This window comes from Engraulis encrasicolus, chromosome 7, assembly GCF_034702125.1.
Source record: "Engraulis encrasicolus isolate BLACKSEA-1 chromosome 7, IST_EnEncr_1.0, whole genome shotgun sequence".
In the NCBI taxonomy this organism is placed as follows: domain Eukaryota; kingdom Metazoa; phylum Chordata; class Actinopteri; order Clupeiformes; family Engraulidae; genus Engraulis; species Engraulis encrasicolus.
Window position 1 is genome coordinate 37,878,882 of NC_085863.1, and position 10,000 is coordinate 37,888,881.

A 10,000-nucleotide genomic window follows, 5' to 3' on the forward strand; every position below is an offset into this window, starting at 1 on the left:
GTGAAGCCGGCGGTGAGGAAGGCCTCCTCGTAGCGCTCCATCTTGATGGCCCTCAGCCACTCCCCCACCGAGTCACAGGAGGCCGGGGGCACCGCAGGACGCTGGTCAAGCAGGGGGTGGGACAGCCTGCAGAGAGGGAGGGAGGGAGGGAGAGAGAGAGAGAGATTTAACACTCTTTATTAAACAACCATCATGAACTAATTTCAAAACCATATATAATATCAATAAATCCATAAACATTAAAATGTTTACACAGATAGAGACACAGACAGAGAGAAAAAGGAAAAAGGAGGGGGTCGGGGTGAAGAGAGATAGGAGGAAATACTGGGAGGAAGAGATAAAGGGGAAACGGGAAAAATGAAGAGAGAGAAAGAAAGAAAGAAAGAAAGAAAGAAAGAAAGAAAGAAAGACAGTGGCAGAGATTGAGATGGAGAAGGGAAAGGAGAGGCAAAGAGTGTGAGAAATATTAGAAAAAGGTAGACAGAGAGACAGGAAACAGAGAGGAAATAAAGACACAGAGGAGTGAGATGAGAAGATGAGAGAGAGAGAGAGAGGGAGAGAGAGAGAGGGAGAGAGAGAGAGAGAGAGAGAGAGAGAGAGAGAGAGAGGGAGAGAGAGAGGGAGAGAGAGAGGTAGAATGGGAGACATTATTGAATGGGCCTCCACAGCCACAGGAGAGAGAGAGGCACAGCAGGGTAACTCAGTACTACAGTAAACAAGACATCCTGATGGGAGGATGGCAGGCGGAGCCTCCACAGCATGACTGACAGCTCCCCTCTGTGACAGGCTGACAGGGGTGGGGGAGGCGGGACTAAGAAGCCCCCTGATTGACAGCTGAACCGACAGCAGAAATGCATGTAGACTAGCCATATGAGGAGTAAGGATTTTCCCCCAGTTCTAGAATTTTACTTGAACACTCTACAGCTCCCAAGTCTGTGTTCAAAATCTTGCAAAGTCCTAATGACATCATAATGAGGACTCAAAATTCCTGCAAAATTCTCCTCAATAAAGGCTAGGGAGGGGGGAGGCTGGACTGAAAGTCCACTGATTGACAGGTGAACCGACAGCAGAAATGCATGTAGACCAGGGAGTTGGGAGGCGGGACTATAAGTCCACTGATTGACAGGTGAACCGACAGCAGAAATGCATGCGGACATGTAGGGCGGGGGGCCGGACTGAAGGAATGAGGAAGCCTTTTGAGTGACAGTTGCAGCAATGCGGAGAGGATGCCGGGGCGACTCTGACTGACAGCGAGCTGCGGGTCAGGGGGGCGGGGGAGTCTGAATAAGAAATGCAGCGGGGTTGGGAATGTGTGAGTGGCGGTTTTAATAGACTGGAGTGGACAGTAGCGGCGGTGTGCGGATGACGCCATGCTGGGTGGGGCGGCCGGCCAATGCAGACCCACAGGCCCATCCATCACCGTCAGCTGTCGGCCAGAACACAAACACACACCGCTACGGACAAAACGCTAGCCCTGCACACACACCGCTCGGGACAAGGTACAGGATGGCAGCCCTGCATGGCTCTCCAAGCACCTTTTCATCACCCAACATACCACATCGCATACCATCCCGACACATCCTTCCCACGCAAGCACACACACGCACGCACACACGCACACACACACACACACACACACACATACACACACACGCACACACACACACACACACACACACACTGATGTGCTGTATCTTGAAAGAGACACTTTTGCACTACAACTATAACCTAATTCCATTGTATCCCATCACAGGATGTCCTTACACACACACACACACACACACACACACACACACACACACACACACACACACACACACACACACACACACACACACACACTCCAGAGAAAGTATTGCGCTCCTCCAAATGGACATCCTTCATTTGCTGACGTGCGTGCGGCGTGTCTGTCTCTAAACTGCCGTTTTAGAGGGCCTATATCTCATGCGGTTGTCACTCGCTGCGCTGCGGGGAGCTTACGGTTATGGCTCTGGGGTTGCTCGCGATTATCACCGTGCCAACCAATTTAATGGCTGAAAGCGTGGCACACACACGATACGCTTCACTTCACCAACAGGCTTTAGACGGGCAGAAAAAAATATGAGAGCTAGTTCCTCTCTAATGAGTAAATGTGGGATGACACGTATAATCTCTCTCTCTCTCACTCTCTCACTCTCTCTCTCTCTCTTCATCTCGCCGGTCTGGGAGTATTGTAGATCATTGCTGTCGCTGTCACTGTCAGTCAAAAGACTTTTAACAATGATGAATGTATATGGCCACTTTTTAATGCGTCTCATCTTTGGTCCATGGGCAGTAGGTAGAAAAATGATCATGGAATTTTGGTCAACAATCCACATTTATGACATGATATTATTTGTTTCATATTTTTCATTGCCTAAATGCACATCTGATGGTGATTTGTTGGTCCTCAAACTGCATTGCCCAAACTCATCTAAACTAATCTAAAAACTGTCTATTGCTCGTGAAGTTTTCTCTATTTTTTTGCCAGGTCTGCCAACACCTTACCCACACCTAGACACACTCTCAGCCCAGCCTTCCACCACCATCCTATTCCAGATGTATTCTGGGCTCGTTCCCTTTTGTGTCGGAGGCTATTCCAAGAGTTTAAATTGGGTCGGGACGAGAGCCCTCCAAAACCTCAGCTCCCCCATTTCAACCTCAGCAATTCAGCCAGCCAGAGTCGATCTCCCCTCGCTACAGTATTTTTAGTAATGCAATAGATTGAGAAATTGGCCACTGCAGAGTTAAGGAGGGCTCCCCTCTCATTACATTACAAAACCCAATTTAACCACTGAATATTTCCCCAGCCTCTCTTCAAGTTTAATCACTGCTTATCCCCTACACTCCTTTCCAAAAACCATTTCAACCACTAGCAAATACACCCTCACGTAGCAGCATCTATCCTCACCATCTTCACCCCTGGCTTTCGCCCTGTTACACTGCCTACCGCCCTGTATTTGGTCACTTAACTGGCTACCTTATGGGCGGTAGTTATTACCAGAGATGTCAATCCTAGGTTCACAAAGTGGAAACCCTGCCAAAGATTTGATCAAACCAGCTCTGAATCATCTGATCGTAATGAGCAGTCAAGACAGCAAGACCAAAAACTCACCTGTCTTGGATGGAAACTGAAGCAGGATTTTTTTGTAACTTCTGAAGTGGATTTTTGACACCTCTGGTTATTATGCACTCTTTGAAAAAGCCAATGTAACTACCTGCTAGGCCCATCTTCACACCCCACGCTTTCCCTATTTAACCCATGTGTCTACACGTGTCCACTCAGGGTTTCCAAATGCCTAGAGGCACTACATCCCACCCAATTTGAACCAAATTGAACCAACTGGCTTTTATGGCCCTGTATCTACAGAAATACCTTTCCAATGCCCATTTTACCCTCAGACGGCCATCCTTTGCCAATTGCGAAACCGCACAATCTGGTAAGCCTGTGTCCACTCACCCTGCTCCCTCCTGGGCGGTGATCTTGAGCGAGGCGGGGTTGCGGATGAGCTTGTCCAGGGCGCTGACGATGGCTGCGAAGCGCGGCCGGGCCGTACGCTCCTTCTGCCAACAGTCCAGCATCAGCTGGTGCAGGTGAGTGGGGCAGTCGGGTGGAGGGGGCAGCCGGTAGTCCTGCTCAATGGCATTTATCACCTGAGAGAGGGAGAGGGGGGGGGAGAGATTTTGTTTTATTTGCCTGTTAAAAAGAAATGGCTTTGGTGAGCAAATTATAGACCCCTATTCTCTTGGGGTTACAGCGTGAGATATTAGTAAGAGGGGGATTTCAGAGGTAGGCCTCTCTCAGTGTTCACAGCAGCAATAACAAAGAATAGTGTTGGAGCACTGTACTGTAGTATAGCAGGAATTTAACACAGAATACAGTTTGTGGGAAAAACACAATATTTGGAGGAGTGTGAGAGTGTTGTGCTGTCGTGGGAATACCTCCATTTGACTGTAACATAACGTGAATAACACCGCTCGCAGGCACCTGTTGGTGTCTTGAAAGCTACAGTAAATGCTGAATATGTGCTAAGCCGCGCCTGGAGGCTACACTGAAAATATACGGGAGCTGCGTGTGCTACTTTGGTATTCAGCAGACGCTGTCATAAAAGCTCTGTGTTGCTACAAAGAAGCACTGCAGTGACAAAGAAATGGGTGGAAAAAAACCCTTAATGCGGTGCCTGAAAGCATGCATACATCATACAGCACACACATGATGGCAGATCAGGATATACATATCCCAGAATGACCTCACTTTTTCACACATGCATGCACACATGCACGCACACACACACACACACACACACACACCTCCATTTCACCAACATACATGTATATACACAATCTCTCTCCCCCATCCACACCAGAGCATGACATGGGAGTGGATTTTCACTCCCGTCCCATCCCGGTCCCAGAAAAAAAATCCCATCCCATCCCGTCCCGTCCCGGAGTGGAGTAAAAGAAACAAATCCCATCCCGTCCCGTCCTGAAAAGAATGTCTCCCAATCCTGCCCACTCCCACTCAAAATCAATCCCACTCCCGTTTCATAGGCTTTTTTAATGAAAAAATAAGCAAGCATTCCCGTTCTCATTCATTTTTATTCCCGCTCCGGCCCGCTCCCATTCATCTTTATTTCCACTCCTGCCCGCTCCTGTTCATCTTTAAAATTTTGACTCCCATCCCGCGGGAATCCCGCAGGACACGCGGGACCCACAGGAATTCTTGAAAAATGTCATCCTCTAATCCACACACACACACACACACACACACACACACACACACACACACACACACACACACACACACACACACATACATACACCATCATCCCACCAACACACTCTCTCTCTCTCCCAGCCCCTGCTACTTACGTCCTGGTTGCTCATGTCCCAGTAGGGTCTCTCTCCAAAGGACATGACCTCCCACATGACGATGCCGTAGCTCCAGACGTCGGAGGCCGAGGTGAACTTGCGGAAGGCGATGGCCTCGGGGGCCGTCCAGCGGATCGGGATCTTACCTCCCTGTACACGGACACAGACAGACAGATACAGGGGTTAGAGAGAGAGAGAGAGAGAGAGAGAGAGAGAGAGAGAGAGAGAGAGAGAGAGAGAGCGTCAGCTGCGGTCCAGCGGATGGGGATCTTGTCTCCCTGAGGAGCCCGGAGGAGAACAGGCGCGGAAGAGGAGAGCAGGTGTTTATTAATGTGCTGCCAACTTTAGTCTTTGGTCTTTAGGAAGTGCTGGAGCTGCAAGCAACTTCGCGACCTCGCTGTAGCACTTAAGGGTGACTTTGGGTGAGTGCGGATGGTTGTGAACCTGTATGAGTGTGCAAAGAAGTGTGTAGCAGTAGCGGTGTGTATCTGAGTTTGTGTCTTTTGTGCGTATTTCTCTGTGTACATCATTGTTCGAAAGTGAGCATATATCACTCGAGCCAACCTGAAGCCCTTGCTGACAGGGGACGTCCACAGGCTGCAGAGTGGCAAAGAGACAAAGCCCTCAGAGCTGAGGATGAAGCTGCACTAAGAACAGCCTGTCTCAGGGTTTTCTGTAATCCTGTGTGTGCTGCTGTGTGCATCACAGTATGTGTGTATATCTCCAGGGCTGGACTGGGACCAAAACGTGACCTGGGCATTTTAGATGTAGACCAGCCCCTCACACCGCATATGCTTTTCTGGTAACACTTTATAATAATGTTCCTTAGTAAAGACTCAGTAAATAATTAACTAATGATGAATAAAACATTAACAAATGTTTTTATTATTAACTAAGCTTTATTAATGCTTTATAAAATATCTACAAATGATATGTTCAAGATTTTACACACCTTATAACAGACTATTTTATTCATTTACAAGCAACTTGTAAATGTTTGATAAATATGAAATATTAACATAACATTTCCTAGTCATTTACAAGCATTTGTTTACATTTCCTAATCATTTACAAACGTTTGTTAATGTTTTGTTCATCAATAGTTAATTATTTATTAAGTCTTTATAATGCTTTTTTGCATCCATTATTCTAAAGTGTTACCGCTTTTCTAGTATCTTAGCGATTTTATTTCTACAACCTTTTCAATGATACTATGGTTCAGTCCATTGTCTGTATTAAAATGGACCAATGGGCCGCCCCTTCTTAATGGTTGGCCAGTCTGTAAAGGGGAAGAAAACCCACAAAAACAGCATTGGCCTCTGAGAAAATGCCCTGTATGCCAGATTACCAGTCCAGCCCTGTATATCTGAGTGCGTGTGTTTCCTTAAGGGGACTCACCAGTGAGCTTGTGTAGGTGGGATCGGAGGAGTTCTCCTGCAGGAACCTGGAGAGGCCGAAGTCGGACACCTTGCAGACCAGGTTGGAGTTGACTAGGATGTTGCGCGCCGCCAGGTCGCGGTGCACGTAGCTCATCTCCGACAGGTACTTCATGCCCGAGGCGATGCCACGCAGCATGCCCACCAGCTGGATGGGCGTGAACTGCCCGTCGTTCAACTGTACACACACACATGCACACACACACACACACACGTGCGCGCGCGCACACACACACACACACACAAACACACACACACACACACACACACACACACACACACACACACACACACACACACACACACACACACACACACACACACACACACACACACACACACACACACACACACGGAGAAGCACAGACACAGGCATTTAGTTCTTTATTCGTGTCAACAATTCAGAGTTATTGCACAGGGATACAGGGACAGGTTGCTCAGGGACAGTTCAGTTAAATGGCCGATACACTGATTAATGTAGCGTCACACACCTACACACACAGCAGCCTGGCACATCGGCACACAGGCTGGCACATGGGCACACAGGCTGGCACACGCTAAAGTGGGTCAAGGCGGACCGCCCGGGTCTTACTTTCAAGTAAAGGATATTCTGAGTAAGTAAGTACAACCCCTGAGCCAGCAGAAACGTGTGTGTCTCTGTGTGTGTGTGTGTGTGTGTGTGTGTGTGTGTGTGTGTGTGTGTGTGTGTGTGTGTGTGTGTGTGTGTGTGTGTGTGTGTGTGTGTGTGTGTGTGTGTGTGTGTGTGACAGAAGATGTCTTGGAAAAGGTACAGAACTCAGCAAAATGTTATTAAAAGAGAACTGAAATTCTGACTGTGGATAGGACTGATCCATCATTACAGACATCTCTACTTCAAGTATTTAAGGAAGTTGCAACTGTGCAAAAGAACCACTCACTCAGGCATTAATATGACAAACAAATCCGTGGATGACACCAAAATGGTTCCAGACCAAAATTTCCACTTAATAACATGTCTACCAGTCATTGTTGTCCCTGCATGGAGACACAACAAACATTATCTATTTTCGCCTTCTTGGCAAGCTGCAGTGCAGGTTAATGACTCGAATATGTTACACAAGACTGAAAGTGCAGCAGTGGGCCTACTATCACGACCTACTGGGCCCAGGGCTCGTTCCGCCTAATCAGCCAATCAGATCTGTGAGGTCCAAGAGGTCAGGTCGTTTCTGTCTAATTGCACTGCTTTACGCCGCTTTGGGAGCCGCTTTCTGATAGAAATCTTTTCTTTGAAGGCGCAGACGACCGGCATGTCTCTCATACCTGCCTTTGCTGACCAGACGTCACAGTGCCATATCCAAACGATAGGCTAATACACACAAGCAGAGTTTGTGCAGCAGCGGCATTCTGCGCATAACTTGAATTCACAGTGCCATATCTAAACAATCCATAAACAAGTAGTGCTGTGTAAACTTTTTGGTCAAGAACTGTCAGCTGCTTTCTGGGCTAACTTAAAAGCCTGTCCAATTATATAAAATCTTAACTTTATCGTCATCACAGGTGAACTGTGGTCTGCTATTCACCCAGCACTAATAGAGCACATATGCCCACCGATGAGAAGCATTTAAGTAATAGGCGCATATTTGACATTAATCCAAACTTTTGCTACAGCCTTCCCATATTTTCCCTCCATCATGGTGAATGACTGCAATTTGATAACAATTATGATCAATTAATTGCCCAGCATCAGCACAGCTTCTAAGCTTTTAAGTGCAGAGGACCGTAGCAAAAACATATTTGGCCACATTTGAAATTGCTCAGCCGTAAGAAGGAGTCCAGACCCCTCTCTCTCTCTCTCTCCCTCTCTCTCTCTCTCTCTCTCTCTCTCTCTCTCTCTCTCTCTCTCTCTCTCTCTCTCGCTCTCTCCCTCCCTCCACCCCTTTCCTCTATTCTTACCCTTAAGAAGGAGTCGAGGGCCCCGTTCTCCATGAACTCGGTGATGATCATGACGGGGCAGGAGGAGGTGATGATGCCCTCCAGGTGGATGATGTTGGGGTGCTGGAACTGGCCCATGATGGAGGCCTCCGCCAGGAAGTCGCGCCGCTGCTTGTCCGTGTAGCCGCCCTTCAGGGTCTTGATGGCCACGTAGTTCTCCTTCTTCCCCGGGATACGCAGACGGCCACGACACACCTCACCAAACTCACCTGCAGACGGAGAGAGGGAGGGAGGGAGAGAGGAGAGAGGGGGGAGGGAGAGAGAGGGGGATGGAGAGATAGAACGAAAATGAGAGAGGAAGAGATGAAGAGAGAGGGAGGTAGATAGATAGATAGATAGATGGATGGATAGATAGAAAGATAGATAGAGAAAGGCAGAGAGAGAGAGATAAATAGAGGAAGGTTGGGGGGGAAGGAAAAAAGAGAAAAAAGAGAAATAGGGTGTCAGAGACACATATACAGTAAGTCGCAAAAATATCTTCAAAGCACTACGTCTACGTATATATCCAGTCACAGGGGACCTACATGTTGTAATTGAAAGATCTTAGACAGATAAGACAACACATCCAACAAGCAGTCTTACATACACATACACATACACACTTACAAACATGTACACACACACACACACACACACACACACACACACATACACATTCAGCTGCTGCGTATTCCGTGATTGCGCTGATAATCAAAGTGTTCAGACAGAGGTAATGGAACGCGATGGGTGACAAGAGAGATGCAAGTCTGCGGGTGTTTTGATTTAAAAATAAGACCAGCCCCGGGCCCAGCTTATACCACGCTCAACATGCGGAGCACATCACATGCACACAAACAGACATACAGACACACAGACACACACACACAGACACACACACACACACACACACACACACACACACACACACACACACACACACACACACACACACACACTCGCACACACACTCGCACACACACTCGCACACACACACACACACACACACACACACACACACACACACACACACACACACTCGCACACACACTCGCACACACACACTCACAAACAGACATAAGGAGAGCAATCTTGAGGGGCAAATTGTGTTGAAGAATAGCAGACAGCAAAAAGGGCAGGAAGAAACTTAGGAACTGAAAGAAAAGGGGAAAAAGGACAAAACAGAGCTGGAGAGACAGCGGAAGAGTGAAGTGGGGGAATTGAGGATGGAAAAAAGAGAAGAGAAAGGGGAAAAGAGAAGAGAAAGTTCAAGGGGAATAACAGAGAGAGTGAGGAGCTGGGGAAATTCAAAAGAGAAGTGAAGTGAAGTGAAGTGTGCGTGTGTGGGTGTGTGTGCGTCATTATAATAGGAGTGCCCCATTTTGTGTGCGTGTGTATGGCTGAAGATCCTTCAATACTGTGTGTGCGTGTGCGTGCGCGCGCACGTACAGCTTCTTTAGTTACATTATAATGGAAGTGTCCCCATTTCGTATTTGAGTTTGTGTGTGTGTGCTTCTTTTTTTTTTTCAAGAGAGACCCACCGGCGCCGATGACCTCCTCGATCTTGACGAAGGACACGTCGATCTCCTTAGCGAACTCCCTCACCGCCTCGTTAGGGTCCTCATAGGTGAAGGGGTCGATGTAGACCTTCACACCTGACACACACCAGACACAATACACACATTAGACACACATTAAACACACTCACACGTTTCTCTTTCCACACA

At 47.7% G+C, this 10,000-nt stretch overlaps 1 protein-coding gene across 3 annotated transcripts in view; it reads right to left on the bottom strand.

The window, feature by feature from the left end:
* ephb4a (eph receptor B4a) overlaps nt 1-10,000 on the bottom strand; it is an 81,051-nt gene that overhangs the window by 2,608 nt on the left and 68,443 nt on the right. For all 3 annotated transcript variants that reach the window (XM_063203443.1, XM_063203444.1, XM_063203442.1), the window contains exons 11-16: nt 9,815-9,928; nt 8,259-8,506; nt 6,289-6,504; nt 4,891-5,040; nt 3,479-3,672; nt 1-126 (exon numbers count right to left, since the gene is read on the bottom strand). The exon at nt 1-126 is cut by the window's left edge and continues 33 nt beyond it. In XM_063203443.1, the coding sequence (XP_063059513.1) occupies nt 1-126; nt 3,479-3,672; nt 4,891-5,040; nt 6,289-6,504; nt 8,259-8,506; nt 9,815-9,928 (1,048 nt within the window). The remainder of the gene's footprint in view (nt 127-3,478; nt 3,673-4,890; nt 5,041-6,288; nt 6,505-8,258; nt 8,507-9,814; nt 9,929-10,000) is intronic.